The 27,079-nt window shown below is 40.1% G+C and overlaps 1 protein-coding gene across 3 annotated transcripts in view; it reads left to right on the top strand.

The window, feature by feature from the left end:
• Window positions 1-27,079, top strand: part of POU6F2 (POU class 6 homeobox 2) — a 311,291-nt gene that overhangs the window by 275,450 nt on the left and 8,762 nt on the right. For all 3 annotated transcript variants that reach the window (XM_065629391.1, XM_065629392.1, XM_065629393.1), the window contains exons 7-8: window positions 9,544-9,750; window positions 22,566-22,734. In XM_065629391.1, the coding sequence (XP_065485463.1) occupies window positions 9,544-9,750; window positions 22,566-22,734 (376 nt within the window). The remainder of the gene's footprint in view (window positions 1-9,543; window positions 9,751-22,565; window positions 22,735-27,079) is intronic.

Consider the following 27,079-nt stretch of genomic DNA (forward strand, 5'->3'; position numbering starts at 1 on the left):
ATGGAATAACTTTCTCAAGAATGGCATCACGAGATAAAGCAGTGATTGCCTACTGAAGGCACATAGCAGCATGTCCTACTTGAGCTTCTTGTCTGTGCAAAACAAGTTGAAAGAGTAACCAAGAGAAAGAAATAAAAATAGAGCACCAAAAATTTTCCTGCTCATCCAGATACAGACACTGACCATTTTAAAAACCCAGGATCAAAGAGCAATTACTGAATCCTGCCTCATTCTCACTCCTGACCCCTAGATAGCATCTCCATGGTAGGCCGGTACAGTACAATACAACACCAAGTAGCAAAGCTAATTCCAAACAAACCAATAATGTCACCATAGCATGGAAGCAACTTAATCACATCAGCATGCATTGGGCTTGGCCTAATTAGGCTTGCTGAGAAAGGGCAATTTGTTTCCCAAGCTAGCCTTGAATTGCTCAGCATGGCATGTATTGCCAAGTGTCGGGATGCCTACATTTTCTTTTAGCTTGGAGACAAGAAGGCTGAGGGGAGACCTTATTGCTGTCTACAACTACCTGAAAGGAGGTTGTAGCATGGAGGGTGTTGGTCTCTTCTCCCAAGCAGCAAGTGACAGGACAAGAGGAAATGGCCTCAAGTTGCACCAGGGAAGGTTCAGATTGGATATTAGGAAAAAATTCTTCATGGAAGGAGTTGTCAGGCATTGGAACAGGCTGCCCGGGGAAGTGGTGGAGTCACCATCCCTGGAGGGGTTTAAAAGGTGTTTAGACGAGGTTCTTAGAGACATGGTTTAGTGCTAGAGTTAGGTTATGGTTGGACTTGATGATCTTAAGGGTCTTTTCCAACCAAAATGATTCCATGATTCTTTTGCTGTATGTCCAGTATGTCAGATTCTGATATGGCTGAAAGCAAGTCCAATCTTTAATCTATGAGCAAGAAGCAGCAGTAAATATTTATATTATGTTAATGCCCAAAAGAAGAACAATCCTTGTTCTAAGCGGTTTGTAATCTAAAGACACAAAGTAATGGTAGGGTCTGCAGATGCAGCACATATACTTTCTTCACAACAACAATACAACGCTTGCAAAGGCAGAGAAAGTTTATTTCAGAGCAGGAATTCCTTGTCTCTGAGAAGCTTGATACTTAGTTGAGATTGAAATCTTCAGAGAAGCCAGGGTAACAATGATACCTCTGTAGGCAACTATGAAAATCTCAGCCTGCGTGAAAAGAAAGTAAAGGTGAGTGAGTATTTATCAAAATGTTTTCATTGTAATTAAATCTAGAAATTCATGCTGGTGGCTCAGTTGCTTTGTATTGAATTCCTGAGTAAATGAATACCATTACTTTTTGTTCTCAAGAGTATTTACAGGAAGAAAAAACAAACAAACAAACAAAACCACACACATACAAAAGTGGATTTGCAGGTGTACACCATAAAAGGACGTGCACAAAGATCAGGAAAGCTGTTTGTGGTTTGGGAGACAAGCAGTGAAATGCTAAAAACAGTAAGTTGTGGCTTCTTTTTGTGATCATCAAACAGTATTAGAAATTATGGCTGTTTTGTCATAACAATTGTTATGATAGTATTGGCTGGCTTGTCATAATAAAACATCATAGAACTGTTGTCATAACAAACAAAAATATTACTAAAATATTTTACACATGGCATCCATCAAATAATTTTAAATAATGAACAATTTCATAAGAATCTATCTAGGTGATTTTCAGAAATGCTCGGGACATGTAAATCTAGTTAAAATCAACAGTTGCTTGGCTCAACTCAGAGAACTGTTACCTCCAAGGGTCCTTATGCCTGACTTATTCTTGATTTTAAGAGAGAACTAAGTCTGAATAAGTAGATTGCTTAGAAAGAACAATTTAGCGGACGCTCAACATAATCTTTAATCTTTAATTTTGTACTTACGTAACTTCAGATTTTTCTAATAAGAAAATGTTATGTTGTTTTATTTGGGATGTTTGATAAAAGAGACATCCATTTTTATGACTGTCTAGATGCCCCTGCTAAGAAAACGTAACAGTATTTGCTTGAGAAAAATTTCACCACATAATTTCTACAGTGGTGACAAATAAAGCCTTGTAGAGTTTGATGTTAGTATATAAACATGATTTTCTAAAGACTAAAGCACCGAGAAAGTCAGACAGAATGTCAGACTCAATGTTATGATGCTTACAAACAATATACGATCCAATGCATTGTATGATAGATGAACAACACTTTAACTTGAAAATTATAATTCCTTGCATGAAACGGTGACTCAGAAATACAGTTTCATAGGTTCTTGTTTCTAGTATCAGTATTTGATGCCTTGTTCTCATGATAGCATTTTGTTGTGCCAGTTTTTTGAGTTCTTATCAGGAAATATAATGCGGCAAAGGAAATTTGCAGGCTTTGCATAAATTAACACTTTGAAAGACACAGGCAGCCATAGCCTCATCCTGCCTTGAGGTTCAATAATTGTATTGTCGTTATTCTAAAGAACTAGATAAAGTAGCATTTCTTTCAGAAGTAATCTGCAAATGGAGCTTGTATTCATGCTTCCAATTTTTCAGTGTGCAGATTGGTAGTATATACAGTATAATGATTTTGCACCATGTATAAATGGCTGAGTTTATTTATATTGGTAGATAATCATATCTATATATAAATAAAAATATGTGTCTATGTGTTTATAATTTTTATATATATGTGTGATTTAAACAGGGGCAGCTGCACAGGGGCTAAAAAATACTGTACAGATTCTCATTATTCCGGTTTTTCCTCAGTTATTTTCTCCTTAGATTATCTCCTCAAAGTAACTCATGCTGATACAGTGGCCATACAAGAAGGAACATATCCGTGAACAGAAGCAGCTTCTGAAGCCAAATTTGTAAAACTGTAGAAAATGAAGCAAACCATAAATACTGTCCTATGTACCATAGGTGGTATGACTGCTGGGGTTAAACTTGCTTTGGCCCTGTAAAACTAGAGAAAAATAGTTTCTACATACCAGCGTCGTACAACAGAAGTGAAAGTGAGCTTTCATTTCAGATTAAATTCTGAGAACTAGAAAACAAAGGCAAGTGATGCATATTTAAATCAGAAAACGTTCACTCAAACAGTGATTTTTTTGGCCCACTACGTAAGAGTAAGATTTTCATGCATTCTGTTCACAGTTTGAGATTAGTTAAATTAGCTTATGTGTGTATGGTGGTTTGCCTCATTTACTGAATGACTTTTCTGTTGCTCCTTTTACTTTTTCCCTGGTTTTCTATTTTATTTTTATACTGTTATTCTGTTGTTCAAAGCTGCATAATTAACTTTCAATATTTAAAGGGCTGTAACATTGACAAAATCAGAGATACACTCATTTTGATGATACTACTGAAAACCTGAACGTTTCCTTTTCATAGTTGAAGACATTTTTCGATCAAATGGCTCTACTTGCTTTATGTCAGACTACAATGTGTGACTACTTTATGTGTGACTACACAACCTAGTATAGTCAGTCTTTGATTTTACTTAGCCTTTTCACAGCAGAAACAAAGTTGTTGCACCATCCATTTGGCTGCAGTTTGTAATATTCTTTTGGTTGTGCTAGGAAAGCACTGAAGCAAGGTAGCACCCCCCGCTTCCGATGAGGGGAGAGGGAGAAGAACCTAAAAAACAGTTGTATGCTTCATTTTAGAGTATCATAGTAACTTCAACTAATGTCAAAACACGGTGGTTTATTGGAAGCCATAAGGAAAGACCCGCTGCTGTGAATGCTGAGCAATTGGTCCTTTATACAGTTATGCAAAGTCTAGATTGAGATATACAGCGCAAATGGGGCTACATTTAGATGTTTATCCCCAGAAGATCTGAGCAGTCGCCCAGCTTCTGCCCACAGCTTCAGCCTGTGAGTTACAGCCAAGTAATCCACAAAGGCAATTAAATGTGAAGATGTGTTGTCAGTCAAGAAAGGATAGAAATGGATTCTTTTTATGTTATTCTTTCATAAGGATCAGATGTTTAAGGGGTCATTTTTAAGGGATCAGATGGTTTTATTTGTTTTTATTTCATTTTTAAGAAGAAACGTTTACTGAGCAGGCCAATGGACTAAAATGTGTGTAATGGTACAATAAATGACTAAGCACTTCAGTGTATCAGTGCTAGGACATTACCCTGCTGTAGAGGGTAACACTCTACAGATATTTGTTGGTATGCTGAGGATTTGGGAGTATTTTTCTCTCCATGGTCAGCTCCATTCCTTGGGATTTTGCCATCATTTTAATTGTGTGATTATTCTTTCAGTGCAGATGAATTTGCAGTTTGCAGGACTACATAGGCAAGGATCACTGAGCCCACAGATGGTATGTAGGAGCAGATCAACAAATTAACTTCATGTGCAAGCCGAGCCTTACAACTTTATTTCATATGAATAGCACTTAATCATGGAAGTTGTCTTGGAAATGGCAGATTCAGGTTGTAAGATTTGAGAGGCCTGATCTTAGATACCTGAAATCCTAGGATGCTAAAATGACACTAAGAGACGAATATTCAGAATATTCAGACGCTCCTAATGATCAGCCTGAATTTCCTTTACAGTTAGAAACAAATAATTGATTCTTAACATTTAATTAACATTGGGAAGCCTAAAATACTAAATTAACATCTGTAAAACCTGTTCTCTGAGCATCTCAGGATGCAATTGATGTATCTATCAATCCATAAACAAAAGTGAAAGAATCTTACTGAATAACTGTGGTGAAAATCTGATTCCACCAAGGCTTCTGACAGAACTCTGTCGCTTGAACAGATCCGGAATTATAGTCATGGTGTTTTAATTAGAGGTGGCCCAAAGCCCAGGCTCTGTAAAAAAAAGCCGAGATCTGAATTTACATTAAATATCTCAGTAGCATTTTCAGTGTCACATCTGCGTTACATTTTGTACCTATATTTGCAACCTACGCCTCAAACAGATACAACCAGGTGTATTTTATTTAGTCAACAGTGCTCTGCAGATTACTGTGCCTGACTTCTGTAGATGTTATGGGGCATCGACAAGGGGGTCCCTTGCATTAACCCTTGGACTTTCAGAACCATCCGTTTGTTGTTTTGCATACAACACCTGTTTTGCAGCTCCTCTGTGAATGCTTAGTGCTTGATTTCAGTTGTATGAGGTATAAAAGGAATCACGAAAATCACGTGCATGGTGTAAAAAACAAACAAACTTAAAAATTATATGTTTGTAGCATTAAGACTTTTAGGGATGTGTTTGTTTTCTCAATAACATGTTTGGCAGGTGGGATTGTTTATGAACTTGAGTCTAAACACTGACAGAGTAAGAAGCCTCTTTTGCTGGATCTCAGAGAAGCTGTGGATGCCCCATCCCTGGAAGTGTTTAAGGTCAGATTGGATGGGGCTTTAAGCAACTTGATCTAGCAAAAGATGTCCCTGCCCATGGCAGGAAGGTTGGACTAGATGATCTTTAAAAGATCCCTTCCAACTCAAACCATTCTGTGATTCTGTGATTCTATAAGTATCTTGTGGGATAAGTCCCTAACATATGCTTTTCCTGATTCATCCTTAAATATAATCTGAAATAACAGCAGTTGCTAGAAAGGAGCAATGTTCCCTCACCAGGGAAATCACTGGCAATTAGTCTGTACTGTGGCACACCAGTGTCTCAAGGCCGTGGCATGATCTCATTTCTTCCAAAAATTTAAATTGTCTTCATAAAGTGCCAGCTTTTACCGTACTTTAACGGGACAGATTACCAAGGCCCAGGATGGACTTTCTCACAAAAATTAGAGGAAGAGTGATCTGCCCCAGCATCAGGACAGTGACACAAGGTTTGAGGAGAGGATCCAGTTTCAGTACTCCACCCTAGGGAATATTTTACTTATTCATACAGAGCCAAGCAGTGTAAATCAGGGATCTGTCGGGATATTTGGGAAAGAGTACTTGGAGAAGCGGTAACTTGAATCTGGCTTCAGTCATATCAAAGATGGATGCCATAACAGTAGCCCTGTTAACGAGAGACAGGTGGATGTCTTGTTTTTAACCAGACAGGATTTTACTTTCTTTTGGTATAAAATGGGGGAAAAAAAAAAAAAAAATCTTGAAATCTTGGTAAGTTTCACAAAGTAGGAAAACTCTTTCACATTCAGATTTACCCTTGGCTCCTACGGCAACACCCCGAGGGCATTTGTTCATTTGTCCTTCTGGAACACCTCTCCCAGCTGTATGTTTCCCCTGCACCGTTTCTGGCTGTGTGCATGTACAGCACGCCATGTACAGAACGGTGTGTGACACACATTAATACATATAGATAGCCTTCTGCTTCTGACCTTACAAACTGTCCACTTCAGCACTGTCATTCTATAAAATGTCCAACTGCAGTCCAAGAAATGCATTTTAAATGTGAATGCAAACATTTCTATTACTGATAACACCAGCGCAGCATTTTTTGCTTTGCTGGGATTAGGACCTTGATAGTTAAAGTTACACTGGAGTAATGACACTCCAAGGCCATGTCCTTTACTGACGTGGCAAAGGAAGGAGAGGCCCTTGCTGTGTTTCTGCTGATAAAATTAAGAAGGGTTGTTCCTTGTGTTTGGTGACATATGGTGAAAGCAAAATAATATATTTGTGACCCATGAATATTTCAGGCTGTCAAAAACTGGGAGAAATTTACATGTTGCACTGCACGAAAGTTGTATTTATTTCACACAGGAAGTCAGATTTTAGAAAATATTCTGAAATCTGATAATGATATAAATAAATGCCTCCCTCCCCAGTGAAGAGCCATCTTCTCACATGAACTCTGAAGCAGTTGCAGTTCAGCTAGGGACACCTTAAGAAATATAAAAGTACTGTTGGTCTGCAGAGAGAAACTCAAAGGCAATTCCAGCTTAGAAGGCTAGCGCTCCAAATGACAACCTCTGTCGGAATATGCTCCATTCTGCTTCACTCTCATGCTCTGTAAAATGGGGGTAATAATCTGTATCGATCTGTCTACCTTTTAGAAGTGCATTAAGGAGAACTTAAGTGATATCTTTACAGTGTTTTGAACAGTTTTGATATATGCAGCTCTTATAAGACAGCTGAGTAGGTGGGCTTGCATTTTATCAGGTCCTCCCACAGGAGAGCTCTCCTGCTTTTCTGCATGGCTTTCTGGTCTTCCCATCTAAACGTCTCCTAACTGGGCAAGTTTGGCAAATTGATGATGAACCATTGGGCTGTGACATCTGAAGGAGCAGTTGCTCATTAGGACACTGTCACTGAGTGACATCTTGGCCTAATAAGAGAAGGAAGAGGGTGATTCTCTGCTGAGAGCCTCTCGCCCCTCCAGCTATGCCTGGGTTAGTTGGAGATCACTGCACAATGCTTTCTTGAGAGTGGATTTTCTGGGGTTGTCGTGTATCACCTCTGGTGATTTAAATATGCAGAGGTCTTCACAGATCCCTGCTATTCCTCACAACCCAGTTCATACATGTATCCTTTTTATATCTTTAGCAAGAGATTCAGAGTTGTTTCTCTAGTTTTGCACACTCAGAAAGTAACTTAGTTGTCTGTCCACAAAGCCACTGATGTTTTCACTAAACAATCATTTTAGAGCTAATTTTACACTATATTGTACATTTCCCGTTGGTATAATATAAACTAATAGTTGAAATCAGTAGGAATGGTGTATATTTGTTTTGGAGACAAATTTGCCTTCAAGTTTCATTAGAAACACTTTAGCCTGTTTTGTCGAGGAAACAAATCTTATGGCTAGTGCTGTCTATCCTTCTCTCCCTCTTGCCATCCATCCATCTCTCCACACCTACCCAAAGGTTTTGAAACAGCTGACCAGTTTCAACAAAACTTATCAGAAATAAAAAGATTTTACAAGATTATTAAGCTCCTAAATAGAATGAGAATCAGCAGATAGACCGAGGAGAACTACCCTTTTACTATCCCCACTGAGCAAAAAGAGGGACAACTCAGCCATAATCCACCCTATTTCTCAGCAACAAGGTAGGTCTACACTAGTAGTCCATTTATGTGATAATAGACACAGGGCAGCTGTGGTCATACTGGTGGAGGACAAAAGGGACATGCAGTTTGATGGATGTTGAGGATAAAGAGGAAGAAGTAGGGCATCTGGTGAGGGAAGACTGGAGGCCTTACAATGGGATAGATGTTTTGGGGGAGCTTTGATAAAGTCAAAGGAGAGGTGGTGAAGGAAGTAGAGAGGTGTTTTGCCTTTTTTTTTTTTTTTTTACTTTTGCTATTGCAATAATCCTATGACTCTAGCTTCATTTGGTTTTTTTGAAAAAAAAAAAAGTTTGGTTTTATGCAAAAGTTACATCAAAGTTTGTTTCCAATGCTCTACATGTAAAAGGAGTTTTCCAACAGAGTAACTTTCTTCAGTCAAGCAGCTTATTGACTGACAAGCTTTCTTTCAGTATCTGTTTGACATTTTATCCTAATATTAGTTTTACATGCACATTCACATTTAAGGAAATCACTGTATTCTCAAATCTGAGATGTCACAAGTGTCTCTTTCTGCTAGTATTTGTCCCAGAAATGTTAGCTAAAATGTTTTATCTAACAGCAGCCCTCCTGATGTGTTGTACTACTTAGTTCTCATCCAAAAGCAACTGCATTTTTATGAATGTATCTTAATAAGCCATGTTCTGAAAGGCACCAGTTTCTCTTTGTTCCTCCTTGAGATTGCATGGGAGTCATAGGTGGTCATCTTGAGGGAACTGGGGCTGTTTGGCCTGAAGAAAAGGAGGCTGAGGGGAGACCTTAGCGCTGTCTACAACTACCTGAAAGGGGGTTGTAGCATGGAGGGTGTTGGTCTCTTCTCCCAAGTAGCAAGTGATAGGACAAGAGGAAATGGCCTCAAGTTGCACCAGGGGAGGTTCAGATTGGATATTAGGAAATATTTATTCACTGAAAGGGTTGTGAAGCACTGGAACAGGCTGCTCAGGGAAGCAGTGGAGTCACCATCCATGGAGGTGTTTAAAAAGCATATAGATGAGGCTCTTAGGGACATGGTTTAGTGCTAGAGTTAGGTTATGGTTGGACTTGATGATCTTCAGGGTTTCTTCCAGCCAAAATGATTCTATGATTCTGTGATCTAGAGTACTACGTATCAGTAAATCAAGGAAAATTACATAAGCACATCAGTTCACAGTTAATAACATTTTACAGGTGAGTTGTAGAAAGCAAGACAAACAGGACTGATATTTGCATGTATTTTACTCTGTGTTCAAATGAGAGGTGGGAACAAAGCGTCATCCAGGGGCCAGAGCATGGCCTAGCATTTGTTTCCTACACTCTTGCCACAGCAGATTTTTGGAGATGACAGTGGATGGTGGTAGAATGTACAGGTGATATGTGACACGACAAATGAGTTTGAAAGTCCTCATCACCTCAGTAAAGGAACGGTTCTTTTCCACCCTCAGCCTGTCACGTTCATCTCTCTGTGCTTATTTCACCTAAGTTTGATTTAACATGCATAAAACAAGTAATTATGCGTGGCAAGTATATATGGCACGTGTACAGCTTCCCTTTCTGTGTCGTTTTTTCCAGATTATTGGAACAATTCCACTGATGCCTAATCCAGTCCCCTCCAGCCAGGCGGCAGGTGGAGCTCAGGGACTTCAGGTGCAGCCGATAACTCCACAGTTATTGACCAATGCCCAGGGTCAGATCATCGCTACCGTCATCGGCAACCAGATACTCCCAGTGATCAATACCCAGGGAATCACACTATCGCCGCTCAAGCCAGGCCAGCAGGTAAAGCATCTGTAGCCTGAACGATTATCAAAACAGAGGCACAGAAATCTTCTCACAGATTCTCTCGTGGTCTTTCTAAAAACTCCCACTTCTTTCCCATTTTTACTAAGCAAAGTTGAATTCTGTTGTACATAGTATATTAATGCTCACCATATATGTTGTTATAATATAATGTCATATTATATGATTTATTTATACATTCAGGGATTATCCAGTTATTCTTTTTTTCTTTTTCTTTTAAAGGTCAAGATAGGGCTAACTGGGAAATTTTCTGCAGCAAAAGTGCAGTAGGAATATGAGACAGGAACAGCCCATCTGGCCTATAAAGTTCAGTTCCTTCCTTAGTGGTCACCCAGTAGACTGGGGTTTGAAATGTTTTGAAACGTGCAGAGAAAACAAAGAAAAATATAAAAACTTATTAGTCTTCTTCACTGGAAAATCAGATACGATTGTGCGTACTTGCAGAGACAGAAAGTATTTTTAGGGAAATTATCATTCACTCTAAGGCACTGAGTAGTTCACAGACTTCAGGATGGGAGCAGCAACTTCACTGAGGTCCAAAAAGGTTTCTGTAGTTATTTTTATAATACTCTAAAGTAAAATTCATTAGTTTTGTCTACATCTGTAGAGCAAAGAATTGTAGGGGCAACTTTTTTCTCTGAGAGAGAGGAAATTAAGGGTGGAAAAGACATCAAATGTGATTACCAAAAAGGTACTTATCAAAATGTCACTCACTTAAATGTTCAGCTTAGCATTGCTACTGCTGGCAGTTCTTGTTTGCTAGTCCTGCCTACACCTCCAGTTGCAGGTAACAGCCTTCTGTGTGTTTCTGAGGATCCCAGGGCCCCTGATCTCCAAATTGATGATTTTTTTTTTTTCCAAATTTAAAGGTAGAGCAAATTGATCTCTAGGGTGACTTTTTTGTTTGTTTTGAAAATGTGTCACATCCAAATGGTTACACTCTCTCTGTTCGATCCTGTCCTCTGTGGTATCTAGCAGAGGCATTTTCCAAAGCACTTGTCATTTATCTAACTCTATTTTCTTTAATGGGAGCAGACTTATAGTACCGGCAAGTGCTTTTGCAGTTGTTGCATGTACGTCGTTTTAAACGAAGTGGGATAGATGGGAGGGCAGGCTCTGTGTTCTACAGCACTGGAAAGCCTGACAATGGAATAAGAAACTTCAGCAGTTTACATGTGGTTTCCTGGGGGTGTGTGAGGTGGGGTGTTTGGTTTTGGGTCGGTCCCCTGAAGAGATTAAGTCTTTCCCTCCTTAATGGGGGAAGCTCACAAGAAGCATAGCAATTCTGAGATCCCTTGTGAAACGCATGACATTTAGAAGCAAAGATAGGAGGATAGACGTCCTGTATTATTCCCTGAGACCTTCTCACCCACAGAGCAACGCACCTTCTGAGTCCTGCAGCAACACAATCTCTTCCAGGCATCATCTGCCAGTGGTATCTGTGGGCAGAGGTGTGACATTTCTCTGCAAGGCAAGTGGCACTGGGCTCACGTAAAGGGACAAACTGCTGCTGAAGGCTGCAGCTTGCTGAATGAGAGCAGAGGATCCAGGTGGAAAGTCACTTTTCAGCCATATCGTGCCTTATTGTACTAGTTCATCCAACCTGCGTGTCCATGTGCGGTTCTCAGAACAATCGGCCAGCACAGGCTGTCAGTCAGCAGAGCTCTGGTTGTGTCCACAAGCCAGAGATGTTCCCCACATTGTGCTGGGCTTCCCAGCAGTGCTGTGTGAGTACAAAACATGATTTTGCAAGATCCAGTTTTGGGGCATCCAGTCTGTGCCTCTCATACAGAGTCCTGAGGTCCCTGGGCTTGCAGGAAGGGCCACCAAACAAGACAGAGCCTCCTTACTTGCACCTGATCATGACAGTGTTTTTCATGGGGGGAACGGGGCATAATATAAATACCATATAAAAAAATAGTACACGTTTTCATTTTTATAGGCACCGCAGAAAATTATTTCTATGTATTTGTGCTCCCTCTACTGGCTCTTCCGCTTTTACTGAAAGAAGTCAGGGGAAATTTTGCCATTGATTTCAGTGGGAGCAGAAAAGAGGTGTGAGCGCAAATTCCTCATATGAATAATGCTGATGGAAAGTCAAAAGCAATTGAGCTAGTCCTATACAAACTGCTGTATCATTTGAATAGTGAATGGAATTACAGAAGCTATAAGGAAATCCTGAATTTACCTTATTGCCTGGGTAGAGACTTTGCCAAACCGTAGTGTTTGGCTAGTGATAGCATATTTAGTTATAAGTTTAAAACCTGGTTTTCAGAAGAACCGAGTGCTCAAACTCAGAGGGCTCAGCAGGAGTTCAAAATATTTTTGCAAACGGTGTCACACTGCGTTTGGTGTCTTGTAAATTGATGAAAGAAGCTTCAGAAGAGGGAAAGAAAAGTACAAGACAAGTTTGGGAAAAGTTTTGAGAATGTCACAGAGAAATAACTGAGGAAATAAATAATATAATAAAATGTTTCTGTTGTAGTGATCCTAGTTTAACCTTCAACTTGTCACTTTCTTGGAAATGAAGTACTGCAGGAGAAAGAGAGGTGATTGCAAGCGATGATAGTAAGCTGCTGCTTGTTAGCTGAGTCACAATAATTGAACCCGTGTAGCCTATTCCAGTCACTAAGTAATGCGAGCTAGTGCTTCCTTTTTGCCTGAAGCCTGAAGACTTAAATGCCTCAGATATTGTTTTTAGTCAGCTTTACTTACGTAGACTACATGAGTTATTTATTCATACAGCTTTTTCAAACTTGACAGACTAAAACCTCAGTGTCTCCTCATGGAAACAAGTTCACAGATTACTTCCATGTAGTCTAAAGCAGTGCTGCTTCTTCCGTGTGGTAAATAGGTTATTTTTTAATGTACACAAGTAATTCCATTGTAATCCTATTCCTCTAGTTTTTAAGAGTAATTAGATGTTACCCACAGTAGGATTTGCTCCTCTTTAAATTACACTGGGTAGTTAAAGCTCTGGTGTTTTCACTATTTCACAAGATTTTGCTAATCTAAGCAGCAGCATCTATGCACACACGGAGAATTCTCCTAAAAATTGTAATGGCTTTCTAAAGCAGGCAGCTGATTGCACTCCTGTTGTAGTCTGTGTCCTTTTTATCTCTGTTCATAAGTTTTTCTTTGCCTTTAATAATTTTTAATGCCCATCTCTCAGGCATTTCAATTTCCACGCTAATCTCTTTGAGCTTTTGTGATCAGAACTGAATGCCATGACCACAGTGTGGACGCCTCACTGTTTCACATAATAACATTATAATATTTTCAGCATTATTTTCTGTCTTTATCTCAATACAGCCTAACATACTGCTTTTTTCTAACAATCTCTGCTCATTTAGCAGGTTTTTCAATAAGCAGATGTATCCACCATGATATATCTTTGCTTCCCTGATCGTTACCATGTAAGTCACTAAAATGGTTCCTTTTAGTGTGAATGACTTTCTACCTATCTACTCTGTATTTCTTCTGTCATAAGGCTCCCCCGGTGTGTTGTAAACAGGATCTCTAAGTTGTTCATGGTATTCTCTACTAGCTTAAGAAATTCTCATGTTCCTCCTGCTGATTCAACTTCACCATTGTTCAGCGTCTTTTCTTGCTGCCTGCTAAAACCATTAAAAAAATTTCATATAAATCCTTTGATCTCTACTTGTAATCTCCCTTCTTGAAAAAGGAAGATTTATTCCCTAATTGTATGTTTCTTGCTTTTTTAAGATGTTTATATCTCATAATAGAAGAGTACTTTGTGACTTTAACTTCTGCACTTCCTCCATGACACTTGGAAGGATTTTGTCAGGTTGCGTGGCTGAATGAACTGGTTGTTTGTTGGTTTTTGTTTCTTTTTAAGAACAGATGAGGTTATTGTGACAACTTGTTAGCATTTGTATTAGCTATCAGATATGAAAACCTTGTTGTTTCATATCAAAGGTGTTCTTTCACATCTTTAACAACATGTGTTAACACCAACACAATTGACAGAAGAACTTAAACCACGAATTGGAGTCTTAGGAAATTTAGGAAAGGATTCACCTTGCTTAACTTAGTCACAGAGCAGTTACATATCTGATGGAAGCTCATTCACTAGATTTGCTGTAGAGATAAAGATTCATAGACAAGGAGACATGCGTGTCTAATGGGCAACTCAAGCTGTCAAAATAGAATAATGTTTAGGTAGGTTGAATAGGTATCTTAAGGTATCTGTTGTCTCCATTGATATGAGAGGTGGCTAGGACAGCTATTTAAGGATAGACAATTAATTCTTAGATGAGTGAAATTAGCTAAGAAGAATGCAGCTGCCCATGATCACTGGGGTTCAAAACACATTCTTCTTTATGAATTCCTTAGACAGCTTTCCTAATAATTGGTATTTTCATAACTATTTGCTTCCCCACACAGAAGCAACTTCTACACGTTATATTGTTCTCCAGTGTACCTCATCAAGCAGCTTCCCTTCTTGCTGTTGTCTGGCTCTTTCCTTCTACCTACTAGATTCATTAAATCAGGCCCGTAGTGCCAGTTGTCCTCTGTCTTGTTTTATCTACACTGCCTGCCAGAACTTTTCATATTTCATCGTGTCTTATAGTAGTACCAGCTTTGGGCTTCTGCCAACTCCAACACAATAAAACAAGCTACCAGGCAGCATTTTCTTACGTAGTCAGTTCCCCATCATCGTTGTCTTTGGCTATCATGCTCCAGATTAACTGTTGAAAAGACACAGACACCTCTCCGATGGTCATTCTTGTACATCTGCTTTCCAAATTTCATGCCAGACAGTTTCTTTTCTGCATCTCGACCTACCACATACACCCTACCATCTCATTATCACAGCTCCATGCAAGCCCTTGTTATCCTCTCCCATTAAACTCTAACCAGCTCTCAATCATTTTCTCTCTGCAATGATTTTATTGCTTTGATGCTGTCTTGTTTAATGACAAATGCACTTTTCTTTCTCTGTGTTTGAATATAGCCACTAAACTGCGTTGTTTCAATCCAACTTTGTTTTTCTTTTGCCTTTTATATGACTTTCAATGTTGAGGGTGACATTTTTTCTCATTTCTTTCTCCTTTCCTTTACCATCAGCATTGCATAATTCCATTTCATCCATAGATAAAATTACTAGATTTTTGGTAGTCAAGATTACCAGACTATTTACCAATACAAGGGCCTACATCAGAATTTGCTTGCCATGGCATGAACGCTTGACTTGTGACTTACATCTGTTCCTGAGCAGGTTTTTTTTTGTGGCATCTGCACTTGTAAGAATAGGATATCTCAAAAAAAAAGCCAATATAACTGCAGCACACCACTGGGAATAGGAAAATATCACCACACTACCTGTGTAATTCTAAGGAACTGAGGCATAGAGAGAGTAAAGCACTGTTCACTGTTACTGTTACATTTGAGTTATGCACTTACCTACATCTTTAAGTGTGTTACTGTAATATTGACATTCTATCATTCCTGATGGGGGTCAGAAAGATGACTGATGCAGTTGACTTGCATATAAAATTATATCTTCTATAGAAGCCCGGTGGTGTCCTCAACCTCGTTTAGTGAGCCGAGAGACCTTCAATCATAGCGTGTGCTTTGAAAGTAGTTCTGATCCCACAGAAAGGCTTTGGAAGAACCTCAGCAATTGCTGTTGAAGTCCTACCCGCAGTTATGTCCACACCACACCAGCACTTCTTTGCTGTTGGCTTCATTTTGAGCTGAGTGCGTGCGCAGCCTGTGTGAACCCAAAGAGCTTTTCTATGCTAGTTTTCAAATGTACCCATTCTGTGAGTCTAAGTGTGTACAGAGGTCTTTTATATTATATGTACTATACTATATTAGACTATACTGACAAGATACTTAATAAGCATCAAATAGCTTTCAGATTCAGATTCACGTATTCACTTGCTTGAATTTAGTTGAGTAAGCTAAGTTAGGGTGATGGGGGTAAGACATTTGGGAAATATTCTGGCAGAGTTGACTGTGAAAGCAATTTTCCGTGAAGCATGTGAATATGCATAATAACTTGTTCTCTTCATTTGCTAGAAGATTTAAGAAAACATTTTTGAAGCCCATGCCTGGCCATGCAGTATGAGTCAGTTTGACAACCAACTTTCTCTGCCATGGTGCTCTCAAACCATGGAGGGGCCATAGCACACCACCACTCTTTCTCAAAAACAAATGTATGGCACATTTTAGGAAATGTAGGTGGAGCAGAGAAGTCCATTTACAGGAAAAATGGAAGCACGGAACCCTTAAACTACTGCTTCTGCAAGGCATTATCATGGCATTTCAAAGTGTTTGGGGATGTCTTTTTATGTCAAGGTGTTTATTTTTCATCACCTTCCATGGACTTTAGTCTTTACTAGATCTAAGTCCATATTTTCCAAGAAGAACTGAGTGACATCAGAAAAAATTGAAAATCTTTATTGGTATCATAAAGGGGATTGTTTAATCTTGCTCTCTATGCCACTCCTCTGAGTTTCAGCTCTTCTGCCCTTTTTGTTATATTTGTCTTTTTCACCTCTGTTGTCTCTAATTTGTTGTGTTTCCTCATCTCTCAGATTTCCTTTTCACTGAATTATAGAAAAATTGAACTGGAAAGGACCTGAAGAGGTCATGTAGTCCATCCCCCCCTGCCCCAGGCAGGATCAACTGTCCCTGTATCATTCTTGACAGATGTTTGTCTAACCTGTTCTTAAAAACCTTCAGTGATGGAGGTTCCCTGACATCCCCAGGCAACCTGGGCCACTCTCCTTAGCAGTAGAAAGGTCTTCCTGATGCCTGACCCTACCCTCCCTTACTGCAATTTAAACCCATCACTTTCTTCTCCCTTCCATTAGGGCCATATTTTGCCCTTGCTATTTGTCCAGACTCTCTGTGGAACCAGTAGCAGTTCTGTCATGATACAGGGCAATAGTCTCTCAAAAGTTTTTATTTATTTCCATTTAGTTTCTTTGTCTTGCCTCAGCATATGCAAAATATCTTGTTACTCTACCACTATCATGTAACTTTCTGGATGCAGGCAAAAACATCCCTGATCTCCTAAGGAGACCTTAACACAGGACTCCAGTCAACCACCCCAAGGGCGGAATATCCTGCACACATAATTTAAGAGCAGAATTTAGCTAATTCATTATTCACCTCTGCAATTGTCAATAAGCACCACCTTCACCATGTAACACTGATGTAAAAGAAATAAGAATCAGGCCTTTGCATTTTTCAGTTTATTCTTATAAAGTATTAAGCTGCACTTTATGCTTCTCATATTCCTCTAGCCGTAGTGTGCATACATATATTCCTGCCAGATACTGATCTGTGTTGCATACAGTCATCATTCTCGGCGCATCTGCTATATCCACCTACACAGAATGGCACTTAGAGCAACTGCTTCTGTAATTTCTGTGTCTCCTTCTGTCTTTGGATGGAAAATGCACAACAGTCATAAATATAATTCATATCATATGTACATGTCCAAAATGGGGAAAAGTCAGCTATTGCAAGTTCGAATGGATTCTGTCATCTAGAATCTAATTCATAATCTAATCGTCGCCTCTCCTTAAGGCTATTTCTGGAGTGGAAATTATAGTGGATGAAAAGAGAGAGAGTATTTTAATGCAATTTCATGACACAGATAACTATCATTGTTCTTTAAGCAGGACATTTACAGCTTAACTGTCACGTCTGTAAAACTGGGGGTGTGCTGGAAATTATGTAGGGAGGTAAAGATGGAATCCTCCCTCAGCCCCTGATCAGGCCTTAAGGTGACTCTTCAGCCTCTCCAACCCCACTTCTCCCTTTTTCCTCACAAGCAGTGAGTTAGAAACCAACAATCTGTAAATATCCCTTACGTATTGCTGTTACACCTAAGGTCACCGTGCATCCAGACTTCACTAGCCATATTCCTTTTTGCCCAGCTAAATTTTGAAAATTTCTTACGTTTGTCCAAAGATTTACAGACGTCGGACAAGAAAACTGCCAAGCTTCTGGGCATCACAGTTATTTCAAAAAAATACACTTGCAAATGCATTTTGCAATACATGTACAGAGAATCACACATTTCCTAGACTTAACCAGCATACTGTGTATGTGCTACGTAGCGGCTGCAGCTGTGTGCGTGCTTTGTACGCACAGTTGAAAAATGCAGAATCCCCTCTCATTCTGGTGCTTCCTGGAAGCATCAAGTTTATTGTGTATGTGTTCAACAGTTGAACTGTTCATGGGTAGCATGACTGGAAAACGTTGGATTTGCCATCTGTGTCTTGCATTACCATGTATTTCTCCCTGAGAAACACTGATGGGAAATAGCATCGAATCGTAAAAAATTGAGGCTGGAAGGTCAAGGTTCAAGAGATTATCCAGTCCCCTCTGTTGTTCTCAGGCAGAGCAGCCATTCCAGTATTTGTCTAACTTGCTCCTAAGCACTCTCATAGGAACTCCACAGGTTACCCCAGCAATTTATGCCAGTGCTTCACTGCCACGTTAGACAGCTTTTACCAGCATCTAATTTGAATCTTCCAGGTTATTGTGCCTCCTTCCACTATAAAATGTAAGAGAATTGTAGAATCATATAATAGTTTAGGTTGGAAGGGACCTTCAAAGGTCATCTAGTCCAACCCCCCTGCAATGAGCAGGGACATCTTCAACTAGATCAGGTTGCTCAGAGCCCCATCCAGCCTGGCCTGGAATGTCTCCAGGGATGGGGCATCTACCACCTCTCTGGGCAACCTGGGCCAGTGTTTTACCTGTTCCAGTATTTTACCACCCTCATTGTAAAAAAAATTTCTTCCTCATGTCTAGCCTGAATCTCCCCTCTTTTAGTTTAAAACCATTACCTCTTGTCCTGTCATAACAGGCCTTGCTAAAATGTCTGTCCCCATCTTTCTTATAGGCCCCTTTTAAGTACTGAAAGGCCACAATAAGGTCTCCTCAGAGCCTTCTCTTCTCCAGGCTGAACAACCCCAACTCTCTCAGCCTGTCCTCACAGCAGAGCTGTTCCAGCCCTCTGATCATCTTGGTGGCCTCCTCTGGCCCCTCTCCAACAGGTCCATGTCTTTCCTGTGCTGGGGGCTCCAGAGCTGGATGCAGGACTCCAGGTGGGGTCTCACCAGAGCGGAGCAGCGGGGCAGAATCACCTCCCTCGTCCTGCTGGCCATGCTCCTTTTGATGCAGCCCAAGGCACAATTTGTCTTCTGGGCTGCAAGCACACATTGCCGGCTCACGTCCAATCTTTCATCCACCAGTACCTCCAAGTCCTTCTCTGCAGGGCTGCTCTCAATCCCTGCATCCCCCAGCCTGTATTGATGCCAGGAGTTGCCCCGATCCCTGTGCAGGACTCTGCACTTGGCCTTGTTGAACCTCATGAGATTCGCATGGGCCCACTACTCCAGCTTGTCCAGGTCCCTCTGGATGGCATCCTGTCCCTCAGGTGTGCCAGCTGCTCCACTCAGCTTGGTGTCATCCGCAAACTTGCTGAGGGTGCACTCGATCCCACGGTCTATGTCATTGATGAAGATATTAAACAGTATTGGTCCCAATACGGACCCCTGAGGGGGGTCCCCTCTTGTCACTGGTGTCCATCGAGACATCGCGCCATTGAGCGTTACTCTCTGGGTGTGACCACCCAGCCAATTCCTCATCCACCAAACAGTCCGCCCATCAAATTCAAACCTCTCCAATTTAAAGAGAAGGATGTTGTGGGTACCATGCCAAAGGCTTTACAGAAATTCGGATAGACGACACCTATAGCCCTTACTTTGTTACTCCATTTAGAAGGCCACTAGGTTGGTCAGGTAGGATTTGCCCTTGTCAAAACCATGCTGGCTGTCTTGAAACCCCTCCCTGAGAATCATTCTCTCCTCTTTTCATTAGCTCTGCCTGTATTTGAGGCAGGTGTCATACCCCACTCAGTTTCCCCTTTTTTAGATTAAAGATGACCAGTTTATTCCAGATGTCTTCAGACGCCTCAGTTAACTCCCAGGCCTTCAGCCACTCTAATTATTCTCCTCCAGTTGGTGCAGATTTTTTCTGATGTGCGGCATCTAGCTGTGCCCCCTCTGGAGAGGTCTATCCAGTGCTTTTTAGAAAAGGAGATTCTTCACATGCACTGCAGACATCACTCCCACTCGCACAGCTTGGTATGGGAGCTGCCTTTTCTTCACTTTTGCAACACCCCAGCATTGCTGGTGGCATGTTCAAACTGAAACGATCATTTTGAATCCTAGTCCTGTATTCTAAGCTATCAGAAGTCCCTCCCAGCATATAATTGGCATGTAAATTTAGTAAGCATGTTCTCTTCTCCATCATCCAGGTCATTAAGAAAACATTGAGAAGTGCAGAAGAAGGACGGGCTTCTGTGAAGCGCCATACATGCACACTTGTGTTTCCACAGATAGATATCTATCCTCTTGTTTTTGTTTTCCAACTGCTTTTGCATTCAGTCTGCAGCAATTTCCCCTAAACTATGTTTCCCTAGGTTATAAAGAATGTCACACAAGGGGGTGTTGAGAGACTTGTAAAGTCAAACCACCTACTGCTTTTTCCCTGTCCGCAAGGCCAATTACCCTGTCTTAGAGGGAGATCAGATTGGTTTGACACAGTTTGTTCCTAACAATCCATGTTGTCTGTTGCTACCTTGTTTTCTTGCGGGTGCTTACAAATTGTTTGATTATTTTCTTCAGCACTTTTCCACGGGTTGAAATTTAGTTGACTGGACTATAATTTTGCAGATCTTTCTTTTTAAAGATAGCTACTACATTTGCTCCTCCACCCTTGCAGATAAGCACTGACATCTTTAAGACCGTTCCAGGTGGTGCGAAAGCACCCAACTCATCTGAATGCAACGCTTTTCTAGGCTGAAATCTTTAGTTTTGCCAGAGGTTCCGTTAGACAACAGACCCAGAGCCCAGACACCTGCCTGTTTCTGAAAGCTGCAAACTGGAGTGATGTGGGTGTAATGAATGGGCAGCCCGTTCCTGCAGCATTCGGAGGAGGACGGCCCTCCTAGTGGACTGCTTCCCTAGGATCAGATATTATAAAAGTAGACATTATGGGGTGGAAGCTCTCTATTAGTTAAAATCCAGCCCTTAGTGACATTTTTTAAAGCTGCCCAGTGCTTGCATGAGTCTGAAATCTGGAAACCTTTCAATCAGTTTCTCAACTATTATCCCTTTGATAAAAGGCCAGTTTTATTTTTTAAAAAATGTGCTTGATCAAAAAAACCCTCCTTGAGATAATAAAATTGTTGTGTTTCTTGATCCCTAGGGAAGTTAAAATAGGCTCAAACTGGACAGATAAATAACTTTTACTATTATTATTAAAGGGTAACTCTATTTTTTTTACCTCATTTTGTGGTATATCGTTCCATGTGGGAGGTAGAAAAAGGAGTTGTAATTTTTTTCCATTCTTAAACAGGCCTATAACGGGAATAATGTCATTGAAATTGTTTATATGTATTACACAGAAAAGTGTCGTCTTGAATGTGATCAGATACCTTTATCTTCTATGCCATATAAATTGTTGTCTGCTTAGCATCAGTAATTTCTGTGTGCTCTGGGAGCATATTATATATAATTTGAGTATTAGTAATCAATTCAGTTTCTTTTCCAAAGTTATTTGTTCAGTTAAATATCAAAAGAGAAAAACTCATACTCCTTAGAATTCAAGAAACGGATTTAAATTACTGACTTCAAGCAAGGCCAAATAGGCTTTTATCTTTCCTCCTTTCTGAGAATGCAGATAACAGCTATCACTTAAAAGTGAAGCCTTTTAGTAAATTTTTGCAATATTTCTTGATCAATAGGAAGAATCAACATAAAATAAAGGTACAATAAGTAGCAGTCACCTGAGCATATCAGGACTATATTACTGTATATTAGGCTCCGAAAGGGCTGTATTGGACCACTGGAAGCCAATTCAAAACTGTTGTCTACCTTCATTCTGTAGAGAGCCTGCCCTTTGCATCTGCTGGGAGTTTTATGTAAAAATCAGTATCCGAGAATTTTCCTAGTTTTCAATCCACATAAAAGCTTATTATAGGCAGAAGGGATTAATGGCTTTTTCCTTTCCCCTGGTGAACAACCAAAGCCTGCACTGTGGTAAAATTTGTAAAAAAAATAATTGTAAGGCCAGTTTCATGTATCACAGTGTATCATTTGCATCTACTGTACTTGCTAGACTTTTAGATATGTCTGACTTCACACAGTCCTGTTGTGAATGGGGCTCAGAAGGTTTACTGCATGTTTTAGACAAGGACAATTTATCAATTGAGAAATAAGATGTCAACGTTTTGGTTTGTTTTCTAGATCTAATGTCATAAAACAAATTATTCCTTTCTGTAGGAAAGGGATTTTCCCCCAATTTATCTTCTTTTCCCCATTCCTGCTCTTCTTGGCCCTGGTCCTGCAGTGTGAAAGGACCTCTCTGAAACAGTGCTGATTTATCTGAAAATCTATGTAGGAAATAAAATTCTGACTTCATGAGTCAGAAAACAGGTAAGGACATGTATTCATTAAATCAGAATGCTGCTGCGAATGTCATAGGTCTCTTATCACTGATTTCAAACAAGTATTTAGTTTCTAAATAGATTAAGTCTCTGATTAAACTGAGAAACAGTGGTAGATCAGAATTCGAAGGAGCTCCTGCTGTAACACTGTCACCTGAACTACGTCCCGGGTATTTAATGCTCCTATGGGATTTGTTCCCCAAAAGTAGATGAGTGAGATGGTGCAATTAAAGTTTCCTGTTACTGCTTCGTTTTCTAAATACCTATTTTTACATTTTTTAACATATAGCTCCATCAGCCCTCCCAGACGCAAGTGGGACAAGCAGCCTCACAACCCAATCTCCTGCATTTGGCTCACAGTCAAGCATCTATGTCTCAAAGCCCAGTGCGTCAGGCTTCCTCTTCTTCCTCCTCATCCTCCTCCTCTTCAGCTTTGAGTGTTGGCCAGTTAGTCAGCAGTAAGTATTGCTTCTTGGCTCTCCTTAATTCTCCCCTCTGTTTGTCCTCCTCACTACTGAGTTTTCTGATCTGCTTCCCCCCACCACTTTTTTTTTTCTATATAGTAGATTGTATATTGCGAAGTAGAATGACTCTTACCAGTAAGAACTGCTAAGTGCTGTCATGGATGGGGCTTAAGGTAAACATGCCTTGAGAAATTGTAATCGGTGCTAAAAATGGTCATTAAAATGGTAGCAGTCATTAATTGACTTATGAGGGCAATTCTTATACATAAAAAGCAGTTTATGTTCTTTGGAAATTAGACGTTTTTGAATCAGTCAGTATAATGAATTATATTGCTCAGAATTTGGTGGGCAGACACATCTTCCTACTTTTGGTTAGGCTGTTTGTTTGTTACTGTTTGCTTAGTTAGTGTAGCAAACCATTTTACAAACCCTAGCGCTACACAAATCTAGAGTGAGAGACCTTTCTTGCCAGGGAAAGGTGCAGAATATAAACAAGAAAGAAGTATAACATGTGGGAGAGGAGAGAGAAGCACGTTGCAGTGAAATAACTGAGCTTCAGTGTTAGGGTTGTAACAGCTCACCTCCTGAGCAGCAGTTCAGAGTCCTCACTATTACCTTATCAGCATTAAATTTCACCTTTACATAGCAAAACCAACAGGTTAAAAGTATACTTAAGGAGCATTAACAGTTTTTGCACATCTGCAAAAAATCTGAGTGTACTGAATGACCTTGTTCAAAGATACTCCATGCACATATTTCAAGTAAACAAACACTTTAGCTCACACCGTATTGGTAATGTAAAATATATGACTGATACAAGCTTATGAAAGGGCCTGGAGAAACAGTCATGCAAAGGAAGATGTGAAAAAATCTTGGTTAGATTATTTCAGAGATTGTTTACATGGGGAAATTACTAGCAGAGCTATAGCAGTAAAATTATGCTGGTATAACTCCCAGTGTGAATACTTTTATTCTGGAATAAAAATATCTGCATGGGTATCTGTAAGTACATAAAACATATAGATACACAGATAATTATAGTGATATAAATATACTGCTATTGCTCTGTCGGTAAATTTTCTCATGTAGACAAGCTTGTAGGAAGAACACAAATAAGAGACTTCATGTTTAAAAATACATAGTTACCCCTTGTCTGTGTGGGAAAATTTACTAAAATAGCTTGTGCAGAATAAATTAGTTTTCAGTGGCTAGTCCAGAATAGCCTCCCTTGTGGACATTCTTATTAAAAAAATATTCTAGAATAACTGTTGAGGGGTACTCTACTCCACAATAGTTATTCCAGCCAATTTCCCCATGTGGATAAGCCCACTACACAATGAAAGCAACATGGAAGAAGCTCTTTTTAAGTTTACAGGATAAATCCATCAAAAGTTAGGAGATGCTAGAAAAATAGTTGCTTGTTCAACTGTGTGCAGTTCCTCTTAGAACATGTATTTTATGATAATGCTATATGTTGTGATTAAAATTTTCTCAACCTGCTTTCAATGCATTCCCAATGAAATTGTTCTAGGGATGCATCAGAATTATTAATGCAACAGGCGGGCTGTTGTCCCAGGATTTGTTCCCTATGTGGTTCACTAAACTGTTCCCCAGATTGTGTAACAATTGAGGTAGGGAACTGTAAAAGGGTGAAGGATGATCTTGCTTCAGGCGGTAGAGGGCTGTGGAGCTGAAGCTTTCTGTCTGCCACGAAATTCCAGTGCAATGGCAGACAAGTCACTTAAAACCAATTTTTCACAAGTACTCCTTCAATATCCAGCTTGAGACTCTGGACTTTAATTTACAGAAGAACCTGGTACTCACAGTTAGAATTTTAAGTGCACTTTCAATGTGGAACTGTATAAAGAACCATTTAAAGACACAGTCTAAAAAATCATCTCCTACTTGACCTAGCCTGGCTACCCAAAAATCCTTTTTCCCTTAATACCTGTCCACTTCTCTGTGAATGGGAAAGGGAAGACCTTCATTTTGTAGAAACACAAGAAAATAAATTAAGATTTAAAAAATCACAGAAGAGCTCAAGAGGAGATGAAGAACTATGTCTTTGCTGAAGGGTTTTAATAGAGGTCTGGGGCTGCACACTGAGCAAGTAAGAAGGCAATGCATCAATCAGGTCCTCTGTAATGAAGCACAATTTGTCCTGTGCGCTGGACGAGACAGGGGTCTGGGGAAAAAGAACTTGTAATCTGGGGCTCAAAGACTATGCTGCACTGTGTTGTAGACTACTGCAACTCCAGCGTCTTGTTGCTTCTGAGTGTTTATTTGTGCCACTCTAAGGATGTTCTTTTAGTTTCATTTTTTCCTTGGATAATTTTCAAGGTTGTTCCAAAAGCAGGATAGTAATATAAGTCAGTCATATGGTGAGATAATGCTTATATTCATAGTTAGAAATATGAGGTCTTCTGTCAGTTGAATGGATGGAGAAGCTGATAGCTTGTGTTATCATCTTGTTGGTCCTGCTGTAAAGGAATAAGACACATGCTATGCTTATGGATTTGGCGGAGATCGGAGAAGTATGAGACACAGAAACATCAGTTTGGGAAAGAGGTGGAGATACACTAATGAACATAGACTTGCTGCTTGTTCCTCTCAGGCTTGTCTCTTTCCACCATTTGTCCTGTTCCAGTCCCATTGCTTCCTTACACTGTTGTTCACACAGGCTGTGTTTCCTTTGTCTCCGTGCTTTATTTCCTCTTGCCTTCTCCCTGCAGTCCTTTCCTCGCAGTCCATCGTTCCTCAACTGCTCTTCCCGTGTCACTTCCCCTCCAGCTTCCAGTCAGTCTCTGTCCCCAGACCATGTCTGTGACCCTTTTACTGGCCTTTTTATTAAGTAGCATCTGTCCTCTTCTACCTTGTTTTATCACTAGTGACACCTCTTTTTCCCTGTTTTCTTTCCTCTATCACAGTGATTACTACTCTCTGCAGAGTCAGGCTTTCTGTCCCTCCACTCTAAACTCAAATCCTATCTCTTTAGTTGTCTTCAGGTTTTTTTCCCCCTTCTATAATTTATTTTTCTTCAGACTCAAAGTTACTTTTTCCCTCTCTGCATCCAAATCATGCAGATGCCACTTCCACCCTCCCTGGAAGCCATGAGAGCAGTGTGGAAAATGATTGCCAAGAAGAGAGGCAGGTCAGTCTCTGTCTTCACTGCTGTCCTGGCCTGAAGCAGACCAGAGCCACAACCATAGGAGAGGAGATTCTTCTCCATCTGCTTCAGCCTTAGACTCAGCCATCCTCAGGACAGAGAAAATCTTAAAGAGAACTCCACACAGAGGTCTAGCAAATCCCTACTGAGTAGATGTGAGCTTTAGAGGCTCACCTGCTTAGACCTGTTGGAGATAGATTTATACTTGGGATGGCAAGAAGCCCATTATGGACTTAACAGCTATCTCCCTGACACCTATCAAGGCCATGCTTCAAGTTGTAGGGAAACTGAAATTTCCTAAACAAAAAAGGATATTATAATTATTATTTCTTTTTAACCTGGACAGAACAATGTGTTTTATTAGCTTCATTCTCAGAAGTAGTTTACCTGAAATTTGTCTTATGATGGCAAATGCCAGGCAAATTTAGCCATAGTCAATACCTTACCTGATATAATGAATGGCACAGATAGTTGGGGTGCTTCTCCCTTGCTCAAAAAAAGGAAAAAGCTCAACTGAATCAAGTGGGGAGCTCTGAGTAAATAAACTTTTTTTCATACAATCAGACTGAGGAAGGCATTGTGCTTGGGAATTAATTGCCTGGGGCCCAGATCTTAAGAGCACTCCAAAGGAAGAGGCTATTGATAGGGATCTCCTGTAAAATGCATGATAATGATAACACACAAATAAAACGTTGTGGTATTGTTGTAAATTTATGTTTCCAGCTTCATCCAGTCCCTAGCTATTCAAGACCAACAGGTTGACTAGCGTAAGGGGCAAACCAACTCATTTCTGCCATTTACATAGTGTTATCACACAGACAGAAGTAAAACAGACATCTCGATGGTCCTTGATGGATGTCCAGCATATTCTCAAGAGCCTGTAGCCAACCACAACCTGGAGCTAACACTGCATGCATAAGCCTGCTCGAGCTGCCGCGTGAGTGACAATGTTCCAGGGTACAAGAGAGCTACCTGCTGGTTTCTAGTAATGTGGAAAAAGCCTACAAGAAAGAAGAAAATATGGTCAGTTCAGTAGGGAAAGATCAAAGCATTTGTGTAATGAAATATGAAAAGACAAACAGAATCCTTTATAGCTTTTTACACAAATAGGCTTAATTGATCTTCACAAAATGGAAAATCGTTTTGTGTGGCTAAAAACTCATTTGCATACAA

This window comes from Caloenas nicobarica, chromosome 2 (assembly GCF_036013445.1).
Source record: "Caloenas nicobarica isolate bCalNic1 chromosome 2, bCalNic1.hap1, whole genome shotgun sequence".
NCBI classification, from domain to species: Eukaryota; Metazoa; Chordata; class Aves; order Columbiformes; family Columbidae; genus Caloenas; species Caloenas nicobarica.